General features: G+C 40.4%; 2 protein-coding genes across 3 annotated transcripts; both read left to right on the top strand.

Moving 5' to 3' along the window:
- Positions 1-744: 744 nt before the first annotated feature.
- On the top strand, positions 745-9,945 carry ice2 (interactor of little elongator complex ELL subunit 2). Of its 2 annotated transcripts, none has more exons than XM_076733949.1 (15): positions 745-882; positions 2,426-2,527; positions 2,672-3,017; positions 3,104-3,223; positions 3,310-3,444; positions 3,637-3,753; positions 4,066-4,225; positions 5,046-5,227; positions 5,312-6,134; positions 6,230-6,399; positions 6,500-6,629; positions 7,862-7,946; positions 8,181-8,231; positions 8,804-9,035; positions 9,549-9,945. In XM_076733949.1, exons 1-15 carry the CDS (start codon positions 869-871, stop codon positions 9,702-9,704), a joined length of 2,823 nt encoding a protein of 940 aa, XP_076590064.1. In that variant the 5' UTR covers positions 745-868; the 3' UTR covers positions 9,705-9,945. The 2 variants fall into 2 exon arrangements, with proteins under 2 accessions (XP_076590064.1, XP_076590065.1); XM_076733950.1 differs by having other exon boundaries at positions 756-882; positions 2,746-3,017.
- A 181-nt stretch (positions 9,946-10,126) lies between these two features.
- Positions 10,127-15,021, top strand: LOC143322114 (annexin A2-like). Its single transcript, XM_076733041.1, has 13 exons — positions 10,127-10,303; positions 10,828-10,885; positions 10,991-11,084; positions 12,713-12,807; positions 12,920-13,033; positions 13,208-13,298; positions 13,412-13,491; positions 13,570-13,629; positions 13,733-13,826; positions 13,916-14,011; positions 14,198-14,256; positions 14,504-14,626; positions 14,708-15,021. Exons 2-13 carry the CDS (start codon positions 10,838-10,840, stop codon positions 14,765-14,767), a joined length of 1,014 nt encoding a protein of 337 aa, XP_076589156.1. The 5' UTR covers positions 10,127-10,303; positions 10,828-10,837; the 3' UTR covers positions 14,768-15,021.
- The last annotated feature ends 1,059 nt before the right edge of the window (positions 15,022-16,080 follow it).

Genomic DNA, 16,080 nt, shown 5'->3' with positions numbered 1-16,080 from the left:
GACACTGAGCGGTATAATTAAAATATGTGACCATGGGCAATTCTGTCCACGTATTGAAGTATGAAAGAAATCTGCAGTGACTGAAAATGTTAAATCTGGAGCTGAATGGAAATGCAGAGAATCTCTCTTAAAGATCACTTAAATAGCATTTTTCTCCATAAGCTTTCTGGGAAAATTATTTTAATGAAGGACTCAATTTACCCACAAGGAATATTAATGTTTCACCTCATTTTCCAATGTAGTACCTTGGCCAATGTGATGAAGTGCTATGAACTTTTGATTTTTTTTTTTTTTTTTCATATTTACCTATCAGCTGTACCAGCTTCAAACATATTTGCAAAAGTATCATTATTTCATCATTAGCCTAATGCAAATGAAAAATAATTCTTGCCATTTAAAGCAGGACCAATGGGAGTTTTCAAACTATTTGTGTCCAAATAATGCTCATAATGCTGTTTCTGAGGCATTATATTTTAATAAGATTTTCAAATATAACTCACCAAAACAACAGAGCAGGTATCCTGAGGTTAATGCCTGATCAGATGTGGATATGAACATCATTATGGGTCGAAAATACAAGAGATCCAGGTAGGTCTGCCCGGAAAGTGCCTGCACTGGAGCTGAGAATCACATCTACAGATTTACTCTTTCATAGACCTACACTGGAATACGAAGTAAACTGGCAGATCGACTACAGTTAATGTCCGGTGGGGGGCAGTAACGTGCACAAGGTGCTTTAATGACAAGATAATTTCACCAGACGAAGAATGTCGCCGGTCAAACGTTTGTCTGCTAATGCTAACTGTCTTATTTACAGTAGCTTTAACGTAATGTTGTCACTGGTGCGGACTGCTAGATTGTGACAGCAATGGAGCCAGTATGGTAAGTAAAGTTTTAAGTGTAAACTTTGGCTGAACGTGGTAGACAGTGGTCGATTTAGCCACAGTTCATAGAAATCGGCTAAGTTAACTAACCTAGCTACGTGAACTTTGAGCTAGCTGCAACAAGCTAGTTAGCTCACTGCGCCCGAGTTGTTTTGTGATTGACAGCTAACTTAGCTATGCTAAGCGAACGTTAGCTACGTTTTTATAATTAAAGTGAGCTTTAACCGGACAGTCATTACCATTATATTACTGTTTTCGTACCTGTTATTTGACAGCGTTTGTTGTGACATTTAATACACGACTACGTACTGGAAAAGATTAAAAGAGCGAACTGCACGAGGCTACCATTAGCTGAGTCAATCTGCTTTAACAAGACAAGTTAACGATAAGTTAGCCACACAGAGCTCTGTTGCATCGAAGGAAATGTTTAGCAGTTTTGAAAATGCTTTTATAGCATGTTTAGCTAGTCCATGTACATATCTTATTCGGACGAGCTAAACAACAACGTTACTGTTAGTTTTCACAAGTTAACGATGACGACGTAACGTTAGTCTTAGCTTGTATGTTAAAGATTCAAAAGGGAAGTTGTGCGTGTTTCTGACTTGATGGTTGGCTGTGAACAGTTTCTCCCTTTTTACCGATAACGATATGAAAACTTAGCTGTACTTGCATTTTTTGTTAAATTTTCGGACCAAACAAACAGTATGCATAGTACACTAAACTTGTGTTAGCTGAAGTTAAAGTAATTTCAAATCACATGTCAAAAACAATGTATTGAAACATTAATATCATAACATTTTCAAGCTATAACTAGGATGTTACATAATCTATTATAGGCCAACTGTTTAAAAGGAAATAGTTGTATCACCAAATATCGTTTAATTGGCGTTTATGTGTCTCCCACCCTCAGCTGTTGCTTGCTGGATGCTCATCCAGTATAAAATGAGTGTGTGTACAGTACGGTTTATTTATTTGACTTTATTTGTAATAATATGCCATTCAGGGAATGTGTGTTTGGTTTATAAAATGATAAACATTTATACCTGATAGGTCAGACATAATAATATAAACAATGGTCTGATATATGTTGTGATATAATGTAATACACTATTATATAATACTCACATTATTAATTCTTTACAGCTGGATGATTTTATATCTATTGGGTGTTTATTATTTCTTCTGGAAAATTGTTGATGTTGTCGTAGCTCTAATATTTATAAAAGAAAGCATGGATTTTAGAGTTTTTTATAGCAAACCTTTGAAATGGAGTTCCCGTCTTCTTAAGATGCATTTCATGTCAAATTGATTGCTTTTTATGTGGACATTAACTCAGAGGTAGTACATTTTTGAAAACAATAAAGAATTACACTATACCTGAGTCATCCACTGCATAGAGTAAACGTCACTTGTCGTGTGCACATTCTAAGTTTGTCTCTCTTGCATGTCAGAAGAAATGCAAATCTGTCTGAGTACAAAAGCAGAGCAGAGCAGAGCACAGGCCCTCTAATACCATATGTTTTTTATCCTTTTAATTTAAGGGAGGACCCTCCTGTCCCTGACGCTCCTTTCTTCACCAGAGATCTCTATGACAAATATTCCCTTGCACCTAATATCAGAGAACTGTGGGCCTTTCTACAAAGGTATTTCAATAAATTAATGTGATATGTAATGCATGTGCATTTTTACTGTGTTTTTTAAGGTCAGCTAGCGAGTGTTTATCTGACATGTTCTTTTCTCCTTCCTTTTTTTTTTTTTTTTTTTTTTTTTTTTTGTCCTTCCCAAAGTCCTGTAGAGAAAGCGAACATAAAACAGGAGTGTGATGTTGGGACTGAGAAAGCCTCCTGCTCTCTCTCCACAGAAGAAGAGGCAGAGTTTAAAGACAACAGTTGCATCAGTAAGGAAGAGTCCCGTTGGGACAGCTGTGATAGCGATGATCCGTGTGCAGACAATGCTGTAGAAGAATGTAAGGGTGCTAAAAAATCAAGAGTAGACCTCAAGCAGGCTGAGAATGAGGCGGATGCCGCTTATCCTGAACCCAGACTGCCCTTCCTCTGTGTATCAAGCCTGTCCAGCAAAGAGCAGAAGACATATCTTGACTTTTTGATGAAGAAAACAAGGGAACCGCCAGAGGTACCAACATTTTTTCCTTAATGGTATTTTAATCCTGCCAGTCCCTTTTGCCTGGCTTCTTCATATAATCTGCTCTAATATTTCAGAGATTAACAGCACGCGTCAACAATGAAGTGATGCAGTTCATGAGGTACCTGCAAGATGTGGCCAAAATATGTGCAGACGACTACAAATTCATATCACAAGGAGCTATGCAATATTCAGAGGTACTGATATGTGGTTTGCTCCTGTCATCAGCTCTGTGAGATGTGTGTTCAATCGTTTTAAAACACAGCCCTAATTTCTTTTTCAGGATGTCCTCAGGGGCTGTTTGGAGTGCATTAAGACATTTCCTCAGCTTTACCAGATCCATGAGATGACTAGTTTAACAGGGGGAACATTCAACCCAGGGCTGACGCTGACCTTCGAAAAACAGCTGCTAATCATGGTAATGTACTTTTAAAGTGGGTGTTTTAGTCCCAAAAGTGTAGGATTATCACTTCATGTACTTCAGTAGTTAAAAATGCCATTGTCCACTTTTCTTTTCAATCTTTCATCTTGAAGTGTTGAATTGCAGAATCAGCCTTTTGGTGTTGATTCACCTCCTCTAGTTCCATATTTGTACCCTTTATTTCTCCAGGGCAATGTGGATATTACAGACCACAAGATAGTGCCTGCTGACGCACAGCTTGCATCGGATTATCAGAGTGTTTCATCAGAGAATCCTCCAGCTAAAAAAGCTAAGGACATGCACGCTGTAAGCAATTGTCTCGCTTTTTTAATTACTCCAATAAAGTAAGTCACAAAGATGTTTTACTGCTAGAATGGGATTCATGACCGCAGGTCTATTGTAACTCCATTTTAGCTCTTGCAGTTTTCACAAAAGACACCAGAGGGTGTTCATGTCTTGCTCAGCACAAGCAGTACTAATTGTGTTTCTGAAAGATGCCAGGTCACACACTGTACTGTCAAAGTGCAACTTATTGCAGACAGTTGTGTAGCTACATGTGTTTGTTTGACTGATGCAGCATATTGTTGTAGTGTGACATAGTCTTGTTTTTCTCTACAGACAATCAGCAGTGATAATAATGCAGAGAACCTGTGTGCCCGTTATGAGCCTCACGTGTGTCTGACTCGAGCTGCGCTGGTCAGGCTGTTAGACAACCATGGCCCTGACTTTGGAGAGCAATGGGAAGTGCCTGTTTGGGTCAAACTAAACACAGGAAAAGGTACAGCATCGTCCTTCAGCCACTTGGGCTGATAGGGTTGGATAAGTTGGTTTGATTAAGGTGAAATTGGGCTTCACATCTAACATGTAGCAATTCTTAAATACAACACATGCCTGTTCCCCCTGTCTGTTTTTTCTCTATCGTCCTTTTGTTGCTGTTCACTTTCAGCTGTCAAATCATGACAAGCACGCCCCCAAATAAACATCCTTTTTTATCCCATTAAGGCCAAATGTTAGAATTCAAGTCTTTTGGATTCTGAATGATGTACTTACAATTTTTTAAATTTTATCTTAACTACTAAGAAACTTACAAAAAGTATTTAAATTTACCAGAGATGTAATAATGACCTCAGTGAACTACCTGGCTCCATTAATACCAAAGAGTAATGGAGATGGGAGTGTGTTTACAAGTTTGCAAAAACAGAAGCCTACACTAGGAGTTTAATATTATTGTCTCCTCTATTCTATTGGGTTTGTACCCATCTGACTCAAGCTTGCTAAATACAATTTACAAAGGGAAAAAGCTTTATGCTGTAGATTGTTACTGGACTACGACATGTTTCAAAGTTTTTTATAATTTGCATGAAATTTAGAATATATGGCACAAGGTCATTACATTCACTGTAAACTGTAAAGGATTTTGCCGAATAGTCATCTCACTCTATTATTTGGGGGTTGAAACATTTTTAATCATTCTTTTGTTAAAGAAATACTGCCTCTACCACTCACAAAATCTGAGCTCAGTCAGTGTGTAATGACATTGAATGGCCTCACTGTGGCACTGTTTTACACCTTCTGTATTTCATATGTCTTATTTACAGGCAGTAGTCAGAAGAAAACTGTGTACATAGACTCACCCCTTCCAAAGACTGAAATGACAGTGAGAGAAAGGAGCCATATCTACCATGAGGAGAGTTTGAAGCTTTCCATTAAGAAGAATGGAAGTAAAAATGTGTTCCATGTCATGACAGAGCTTCCTACGAAAGAGCAGCAAATCTCACAGGTATGTTGATGCATGTATGTACATTGTCATGTATGTGGTCTTATTTCATCAGACCAATGATCCTTTTTTCTGTGTCTAAATCAGGAGAGCACCCAAAGAAATTTAGTGTGTTTTGAAAACAGTGGTATTGACTTTGAGGTGGACCTCACTGACCTGGAGACATTCGGAGAGAAGACACCCAGTAAAACCACCGAGATGCAGAAGGTACAGAAAGAGCAGGATGCATGTGTTAAAAGTGAAAAAGCTACAAGTTGCCAACCTGTCAGTAAGGCTAAAAGGTCCGTTGAACATCTTGTAAACACAAGCAGCAGTTCAGAAGACATGAACACCTCATTGACAGATATGGATGATCCCATAACAAAGGAGACAACGCAGCCAGGTGTGAGTGAGACCATTCTACCAAAGTCTGAAAAAAGGAAACTGGATTCTGTTCAAGAAAGTGATGAAGATCGAACTTTTACAGGAGACTCAGACGACGAGAAGCTGGTCATTGATGACTCCACACCATCTAAGCCTAACACCACATCATGCTCTGCAGACCCCACAACTACCCCCGTCTCTGAGTCTGTGTCTGTAAGTTCAGAGTCAGCCTCCCCTCAAAAAGCTAAAAGGCAAAAGCGGCAATCCAAAAGAGTAAAGGTATCTGGAGACCAGCTGAGTGAGATCCTGTGCATGCAGACAGCCATGTTCAACTCTGCCAATGACACAGCCAAGTGCTCCACCATATCCCCGGAGAACAACCCACCCACCCGTTGTATGGGACCCTCCGCTCAGTCCCATCCGATATCTCTGGTTAAGCCTTGCGTGTCCTCATATTTAGAGAGAAACCAGAACCAGGATGGAGAGACCTGGGCTGCTCCTCATGAATCTGCACCAGTGGTCAACATCACTACTACAGAGCGCAAAAGTAAGCATCAAGTAGATCTTTCTTTTGTGATTTTAAGTTGTATCCATGTTCTTAATTAGTATGCGTTACATTATTGTCTCCCACCCCCCACACAGAAATACTGTCACAAGACCTGCAGGCCGGTGTGGAAGATGAACAAGATTATGAGGCCCCAGAGGAAGGCAACTTGCTGTACAAGCTCTACAGCCTGCAGGATTTACTGCTGATGGTGCGCAGCTCTGTGTCACTGACCCACACCAGGAGAGTAGACGGCATCCAAAACCAGGTATTTTAAGCTGTACACTCCTCCGTAACTTCGTAGTTTCATTTCACAAATTAGTGCATGGAACAGTCCTATTTCTGCTCTTTGTTTTCTGCCCCAACAGTATGTGCCAGTGCACGTCTTACCCAAGCTGGAGTACCAGTTGAATTACGGCGTTGAGTGTCTAACCAGCAGTGAGGCTTGCCAGCTGTGGACTGAGACATTGCTCCACTCCAGCACTGTATCCTACACAGGTAAAAACCATTCTCACTTTTACCTTCAACCCTTTTAAATTCAGTGAAAATCAAGACAGAAATGTTCCCCAATTCTCAGTTCTAGTATAATGAGGAATATCCCGTTATATCTCATTTTTCAACTTAATTGCCAAGGAAATAGTCAAGCTAACATTTATGTGGACAAAAAAAGAACATTTTCTCTTCTCCTTCCATCTGAGGGTTTAGTAGAGGCCACATGGCAAATCCTCCCACAAACCAATGGAATAGTCTTCAGATGACTCACCATCCTCCTGTGACTGTGTAGTCATTCAGTTTACTTCGTTGCCATAACTACAGCCACACTTGATTGTGGGGAATTACAAAGAATTCAGTGTGCCGAGCTCAGCTAAATGTTGTTTTGATCTCGAGTTAAATTCCCTTAAATTATATTGTCCACTTACATGCGCTCAGGACTGAGGGAGGGACACCAGGCTTTTTCTATACAAGGTTCATTGATTTGTTGACTTGTGTTGCTGGAAATGTACTCTGTTATGTACCCAGTCTAATGTTTCTGTCTAATGTAGACAACAAAAGAGTATTGAAATTACACCCTTTCCAGTCTGTTAGCATAGTTGACATACTGGACAGAGTCATCAGGGTAACTGTCAGTAGAACAAGCTTGGTTCCTTATGATCAGTTTCACTGCTATAAACAGCTTTGCCAAAAAGTGGATGTAAGCTTACATCAGGCATGTGAGACCCTAGATTGTGTTTAAAGAGACTGTTTCAGTTCAAAAGTATTAGATTTTGTAGTGTCTTCAGTTACTAAGAGTAGCACAGGAAAAGGAAGAGCCAGTGAGAAAACAATCAAGCTTTATTCAACATAGGATAAATGTCTCCCACTTAATGTCATTATGCAACAGACTTCATTGCTGACTGGTTTGTAGTTCATCACATGATTCATCATGTGCCATCCCCCCAGTTGTGTATTTATGGCTGTGGTTGCAGAATCTATAGCAGCCCATAATTGTAGGAAGGCACTGTTGAAATAAGCAGGCATTACAAGCTGCAGTGGGAGGCAGGAAACGGGACCAACACGCATTTCTTACCGCCCACTCAAGCTTGTAACAATGCTGGCAAATCATCACAGACTAATTACTTTATAAGCACTCAGAATGGCATTGATGATGAAGAGAAGCTCTTGATGTGCACGCTCGTTAGCTCCTGTTCGTCTCTCAGTGTATCTCTCACCATCCCTTTCTGTCTCCGTAGCTCACATCAATGCTCACACATCAAAAGTAGCTCTGCTGAGAAAGCTGCCTGACGACTGGAAGCAGAACGTCTCCTGTGGGTTCAAGTGAGTCGATACAACAAATGTGTGCAGATGATTAGGATTAACCTAAACGCCCCTGTATGATTATGTTACTTAAGAGGTTGGCATCTAGAGATTCAGTTAGTTTATCAATAATCTGAGCCTTTTCATCAGTGCTGGCCATCATCCCCTATAGTTTTGTCATCAGTAGTGTTGAAATTTAGATCCCTGCCAAGGAAGACAAGCTGTAACCTGATGATGTCTCTTTTCCTTCCACAGGCCGTCCAAGTCACTGAATATACTGCACCACCTCCTGAAGAAGCTGACTGGGTAAGTTGTTGAGAACATTGTCTTGGTTTTGTGTGTAGATTATTAGTGTTGAGCTCTCAGTAGGATCTAGTCCTCTCATTTTGCAAATGTATTTTCTAAGACTGTTTACAATAAAACCATTTTGCAGAAAAAATGTTGGTCTGGGCTGGCTTCACATTTTTTGATTTAGTGCAACAGTGTTTATGTCGTATGTGTAAAAACTGTAAAAATCCATATGGTTATGAAGAGTTAGGTCCTTGTCTTTGTTTATTCGGACAGCATCTGCAGATGAGTTGTCCGTGCACATCTGTTGTCACAGTCTGTTGAACATGATGAAATCGCTGTACAGTCAGGCCTGACAGCCTCGGGCTAAAAATGTGACGTTGGTTTGCCTTCATGTTTGTGTTGGAGGGTTGCACAGTCGATTACTCAACAACACACAATAGATGTGTCACCCTCTGCTTTCTTAAGGGTTAGGGTTACATTCCAGTCATTTGTCTGGAAGCAAGACACCCCTCAGAATGCTTCAGCATGTTTCAGTGTTTGCTTTCTTGACTTGAACACACCCTCGATGACTTGATTTGGTTTTGTAGGCTAGAGGAAGGACATTACCTGATTGCGCACAAGGCAGGGGAACCGTTTGTGACCTTTTTAAAAGCGGCTAATGGGAAAATGAGTCGGGGGGCATACAACCTGCAGCAGGTCCACAGCTCTGTCCCACAGCCCCCAGCCTCCAGCCTCGTGCCCTGGATACCTGTCGATCCAGCTGTGGTCCTGCCCTTCCACCAGAAACACGGCCGTGTCCCCTGTACCTTCCCACTGAAGGTGTGTACTTCACTCATGTCAGCATAGTTTATGCATTGATAGATGACACTGTGAAAAATTCTAATAGCAATGGAGGTCGCAGAAATTCTCTAAAAGCCAAGATAAATGAAACAGTCTCCCACTAATTTGTGGCGAGTGCAAAGCCTGTGGCCATTTTCTTATCAGACAGGCTGAACCAGCACGCTGCTGTATAATTTACCAGCCAAACAGCAGGAACAATAGCATAGCAATATCAACAACACAACAACAGCTCAGCAGGCTTTGTTGGTGTAGACCCTGAGACATTCGTTGGATGCCTGTCTGAAATTCCACATAGCAATGACTTTAAAACATCTTTTAACTTGGGAAACTGTAAAGGAAAACAAGTTTTCATCTGTCGTTTGTAAACATTTGCCACTGATGTTTGTACTTCTCACAATGAAAAATATTGTTTGCAGGTATAATATATGCTGCAGCTTGAATTCAGCCCCAGTTATTTAAAGATGCAACCTTTTTTACCTTTTATCCTACCAGATAACAAAAGATGGGTCATCGCAGCCCAACAGCCATGGAGCTGGGAAGTCAAAGGACAACGTAAATGTAGGAGGCAACACGAAGAAGAAGAAGAAAAATAAACGTGCCGCCAGGAGAAACAAGTATATTAAAAAGCTAGTTCAGAAGTCCATTTAAAAAAAGACTTTATATCATGTCATTGATGCTGAGGAGAGGAGAGTAAAGCACTGCCAACGTCATTCATGTCAATGTGGTTTCATACATTCTGGTCTTACATATAAATGTGAATGCTGAAGCACTTTTTACAGACTAGAATCCGTCAGTCTTTATTTTGTTCAGAGGTGTTTTTGTATATGTTGTCAATAGTAAAGCTTTCTGAAAACAGACCAACAATAAACTTTCCAAGTATTCATAAGGGAGTATGATTAGTGTTTGTAATGCACCATGGAACTGTTTATTACCTGGACTGTAGACAAAGTCATAGAAATCCCCTGAAGCCACAGAGCTCCATTGACTTTGAAGTGTGTGTGTGCAAGCATGTGTGTGGGAAAACTTTTCAACAAAGCTTTAAAACTTCGAACCGCCTTGCCTGAGCTTCCAGTGGCTTCTTGTGGAACAGGGTGGAGTCGTGAGTGCATGGAAAGGGGAGGGACTGTGAGTTGGGGGAGGTGAAAGGGGAAGCCGCCTTCTGTGCCAGCAAAGTTAAACCTCCACACCCATTTTACTTGAACACTGCCTGGACAAATCTCTGCATCATCTCAACTTTAACAACCAAGGTAAGTTCAGTCATTCTACTTTTTAATGTGGACTAACTGGAATTTGTAATTGTGATGAACTTCACGCTGATGACCGTTCACCATCCAGTTTGCTCAAACACGTTCCTTTGCTTGACTTTTGCTTGAATGAATTCCTGCTCTCCACTGTGAACTCTCTAACCCGCTTTCTTAGTGCATGTGAACGTGCTCTGTTGTCATAGCAGATTGCAGCACAGTAGCATTTTCCAGGGTGTGTCTCTTTGGGGTTGCAGCTGAGGATGTGTGTGAGCATTTGAAAGAGTTAGCGGATTGTCAGTATAACCATTTTACTAAAAACTGCTCTGAATGTGAGTATGAAAGCACAGTGAAGACAAATGAACACACACAAGTTTCTGTGTGGAAGACATCTCCTTGTTGGCTCAAGTGATTATATCTTGAGACACAACAAACACAACCCCTGGCATGGTTCAGCTCAGACAAGTCAGTGATTGGATTACAATGAGATGTGATTACAGGGTTGTTGACGGTTTTGTCGCCTTTTCCAGGACAGTCAAAATGGCAATGGTATCAGAGTTTCTGGGGCAGCTGTCTATCAACGTTGGGGTAACGTCATACTTTCTCATACAGCAAATCATGTACACTGTCTACTGTTTATTTTAATATGACGTCAGGTTTATCTCTCACTCTTAATTTGCTTTGAATCCTCAGTCCTTTGAACCCACTTTCCCCACTGTGGTACCTGCCGTGGACTTCGACCCTGACAGGGATGCTGCCAGAATAGAGACTGCTATCAAAACCAAAGGCAAGACACAGCACTGTACATTTTGTTCAGGAAATAATCAGCGCTTGGTTCTGCAACTGCTCTCTCGAGAAGAGAAGCTGGTATTTGTGAGTCAGCGTCCTGGCTTAAAATGATTTGACCATATGACATGCAGCCAGCTTTTCTAACCTCAGCGCTGGCAGAGCTCTGTTCTGGCCGCTGACTGAGAGCTGTTGGCAATAGTCTGGGCGCTAACTCTTCAGCAGCCCAACGTTTTGTTTTTATGAAGAATATGTCCTGTGTGGAGTGATGTGTCTTTAATAATTACAGGAATGAGGGGGAAAATACCTTGTGACCACCATCATGTGTTAAAGCAAGCTCAGTTTGCTTCCGGGCATTCTTACATTTGAGTTAATTCTTCAAAATAGCCCACACTTCACTACTTATTAAACATGAAACATGTAAACAATTCCATATTGTATGTTCAAACAACCCCAAACCTACTATGGCATTTGTAGGCCCTCACCATTTACAATTTCAGCTCACACTGCTAAATAAGAGTCAGAATATCTCACTGCTCAAATTCTTCATGGAAAAGTTGAATATCACCGTCTTCAACAAATTCATACACTTTCTTTGCCACCAAAGGTTAAAGACAATAAGACTTATCACATATGAATCAGCCAAAATGTTTGTCACAACCAAATATGTGTCATCCTTTTGAAGAGTGTGTTAGTTTGTATACTTTATTAATATACAGCCAGAATTAAAATTTTATCAGCCCAAAAAAGCCTGTCGGATGGGAAGTATTCAGATGTTTTACTTGAGTAAATGCAGTCGTACAACAGGGTAGAAAGTAAACGTGGTGAGTAAAGATGAGGCTAATTTGAGCTACTACCCTGATTTCAAAAAAGATGGGACACCATGTAAAACATAAATAAAACAGAATGTGATCACTTGCTCGTCCTTTTTGACATGTACTCAATTGAAAACAGTACAAAGACAACGTGTTAAATGTTTCATCTCATCAACTTCATTGATTTTTGTAAATATTTGCACAGTCTGAATTTGATGCAGCAACTGGTTTCAAACAAGTTGAACAGGAGCAACTAAAGACTGGGAAACATGTGGAATGCTCTAAAAACACCTGTTGCATTCCACAGGTAAACAGGTTCATTGGTAACAGGTGATAAGGTCATGATTTGGTATGAAAGGGGCATCCTGGAAAGGCTCAGTCGTTCACAAGTGAGGATGGAGCGAGGTTCACCACTTCGTGAAAACATGATTGTATAAAGGATGTTTCTACATGGGCTCACAGCATCCCAACTTTTTTGGAATAGGGTTGTATTGATATGCGTCTGGTCTGTTTAATCTAAAATAATACATTATAATTAATTTGTATTTATCCGAGTCTGCAGAGTAACTAGTACCTACTTTAATGTAGTGAAGTAAAAACTGCAGTATAGACGCTGTACTTTAAATGTACTTTCCTCCACTTACATCATGCATCACTTTTGGCTGGTAATTTAGTTTTTACATCATATTCCTCCTAATTTTACTCCTACACACACACACACACACTCACACACACACACACACACACACACACACACACACACACTCACACACTCACTCAATACATACTATAATTTTTTCCCCTCTAACATTAGGAGTGGATGAACAGACCATCATTGATGTCCTAACAAAGCGGACATACTCACAAAGGAGAGAAATTGCTTTTGCATACGAAAGGAGGGCAAAGAAGGTACAGTAGACCTTGACAGAAAATCCCCAATTCTTCACAGCTCTGATTACATGGTGTCTCTAACACCAGGAGACACTTTAAGTTCATTCAGGTACGGCTGCTGTATTTTTAGGACATGATCACAGCCCTGAAGGGAGCGCTGTCTGGCTCTCTGGAAACAGTGATCCTTGGACTGATGAAGAGCACGACCCAGTACGATGCCTCAGAGATCAGAGGCTCTATCAAGGTAAAGGACACAGACGGTATCATCTGAACTCGGTGTCAGTGGATTTGACTGAAGGGTTACACTGCCCTCTACTGGGAAAATGACAAAGCTTGCTTTTTGCTGCACCGTGATCTACATTTTAATTGTATATATCTTAAAGTGTCTTGTATAAAAAGTAATAAAAGTCTCTTTCAGGGCTTAGGAACAGATGAAGAAACGCTGATTGAGATTTTGTGCTCACGCACCAATGATGAGCTGGTGGAGATCAAGAAGGTCTACAAGGAGTGTAAGTCCAAAACATCCCAGGCATCAAAAGTCCTTGAACCATGAATTCAACAGCGATGTGATTACTCTGGTTATGCAGACAGAGCGAAATGCTTAAAGTGTTGTTTCCCGCAGTGTTCAAGAAGGAACTGGACAAAGACGTGGCAGGTGACACCTCTGGGAACTTTGCTAAACTGCTCTTGGCTCTCGTGCAGGTGAGACTCGTCTTTATGATTCACGTAACTGCACCTGTACAGTCAAACTGACCTGAGTCATGTCTTACATCTGTGCAGACCAAGAGAGCAGAGCCGTCTGCTGTTGTAGACTATGAAAAGATCGATGAAGATGCCAGAGTAAGTTTCCACATTTGGATAATAATACTTCAGTAGCACCGCTCTTATGTCAGAAAGTGCCAAGTATTGTTGTGCTCATTGGTGTTTTGTCGATTCAACTCAGGCTCTCTATGACGCCGGCGTGAAAATAAAAGGAACTGATGTGGCGACCTGGATCTCCATCATGTCTGAGAGGAATGTAGCCCACCTGCAGAAAGGTGAGACAGACCTCCTGATTTTTATCTCCTTAGTGATTTATAAAATGTACCCATTAGCAGTCAGTTCATCATTTTCCTCCTCTTGTCAGTGTTTCAGAGGTACAAGAGTTACAGCCCCTACGACATGCAGGAGAGCATTGTGAAGGAAGTTAAAGGAGACTTGCAAAAGTCCTTTCTGGTACTAGGTACGCATACATTTTATCAGTAATTCATATTATTAACTCATGTAGTTACTTTGAATTGACAGTGACCCTATTGTTATCTGAAGTAAATATTCACTTGTTTTACTTCCACTCCTACAAAAAGAAAATCATCTGTCAAATACAAGATGCATTATTGTGGATATTTCTTCTGTTTTTCTTCTGTTCCAGTTCAGTGCTTTGAAAACAAACAGCTGTACTTTGCCAAAAGACTGAATGAAGCCATGAAGGTAGTTACAGTGCTGCTGTCTTTCCTCATGTTGAAATGTGGCTATTTTGAGGGCTAGACTGTGTTTTTTTTTTTTTTAAACAGATGTAAGAAGTACGTCTACTTGTGAAAGTGCGATTTTGCTGCAGGAACACTGAATCCAAAGTTGGCAAAATCATCATCTTACAACAGTGTTGCATCAGCTGCTGTAGTTAACTTTAGAGAATGTACAAGTTAAAGTAAGTGCTGACTTGTGCTTGTCTGCACAGAGTAAAGGAGCCAAAGAGAAGATTGTGACCAGAATTATTGTGTCACGCTGCGAGGTTGACCTGAAGAAGATCTGCTCTGAATACAAGACCAGCTTTGGACAGTCGCTGCAAAACACTATTATGGTAAGTGAAGCATACGGCCTGTAACTAGCTCGTTACTGATTTACAGTCATGCAACCCCTCTAAGCTGCTGTGTTTCTGCAGGAACACACTAAGGGAGACTACCAGAAGGTGCTGCTCGGCCTGTGTGGACCGGAGCAATAAACATCAATCGTTACGTATCAAAAGCACCGCATTTTCCTCCACTGGAAAGGTGCAATGGAAAAGGTGGGCTTATGAAAATCACACTTGGACCAAACTGCAGCACCAACCCCATCCTCTTTTCTCTGCACACACACGTGAGCACAACATCCAAGGAGATAAATTTATCTTTTTGATTCATGACGAATCTTTGTTGCATCCTGCGGTTGTGATAGTGAAGCGGCAATAAAGTTGCTTTGTTAGAGTTTCATTTCTTTACTTTCCTTGCTTCCGAGTTTGTTCTTACTTGATGTTTACGTAGACAACCATTAGAGGGCACTATAGTAACATTAACAGCAACTGCAGGAAGTTGCAGCTCCTCAGTGTCTCAAGGCCTCATAGAATCTGATACCTGGTGCAGAAAAGCAGAGACGTTCCATATTTTAATAGAATGAAATGTTTGATCTCAAAGGACATTTTTACATGTCATTGTCGTCCTTTTTCCCAACTGCTGGAAGTAGCAGATTAAGTGAAAATAAATGAAAATATCGATACAGACAACATTTTATTTGCACATACGGGGGATGAAAATCAAGCTGTTTTGCATCTTATGAAATTAAAAAAATTCACAGTTAAAATGACTGCGTTGAAATTCTCACTTTAACTGCAAACTCGTGACTTCACGTCTGAGCGTCTCATCCATGCAGCTACTTTTCAGACTAAGAAATATGAGAAATCTTCCTCATTTTCCACTATGAGGTTCCATCAAGATGATTTAATCATTAGTGTGTTTTTCTGTGTTTGTTTGGTGCTAATATTTTAATTAAAAATGTTAATTTTACCTCTGGCAAAGATGATTTGCATACCACTAAACAAGCGTCTATACAGTGTGTTTCTGCTGTTTAGTTTGTGGTCTCTCAGGATGAAATAACCACCACAGTGTTATCAAGGCATTTCTACTGAAGTATAAGGAAAAAATGGCCCCAAAAGGCAAGATCAGTACTGCTGAACACAGCGATGAAGAAGAGGATGTGAGGGAAAGCACACGGACTTAATAATCTAATGAAAACAAAGTGGTGTACCGAGACTCAGATATGATAGAAGATCATCTACGATTGTGAGAGAAACTGCCTGGTAAAATAATGCTTCTGTCTAATATTTCCACTGGTTGAGTAGCTAAGGAGAGAAATGGCTTCAGATTTTAACAAGGCAGTGGATTTATGATCATTTTGTAATAATATTGATGAGAACATTAGCCCTTTGTGATGGTTTATGTTTATAGGCAATAAAAAAATAAAATATAGCGTAAAGTAAGGTAAAACAGTATTTTGCAAAGC

The sequence above is a fragment of the Chaetodon auriga genome, chromosome 6, assembly GCF_051107435.1.
Source record: "Chaetodon auriga isolate fChaAug3 chromosome 6, fChaAug3.hap1, whole genome shotgun sequence".
Classification (NCBI taxonomy): Eukaryota; Metazoa; Chordata; class Actinopteri; order Chaetodontiformes; family Chaetodontidae; genus Chaetodon; species Chaetodon auriga.
This window is presented reverse-complemented; position numbering and strand designations above follow the sequence as displayed.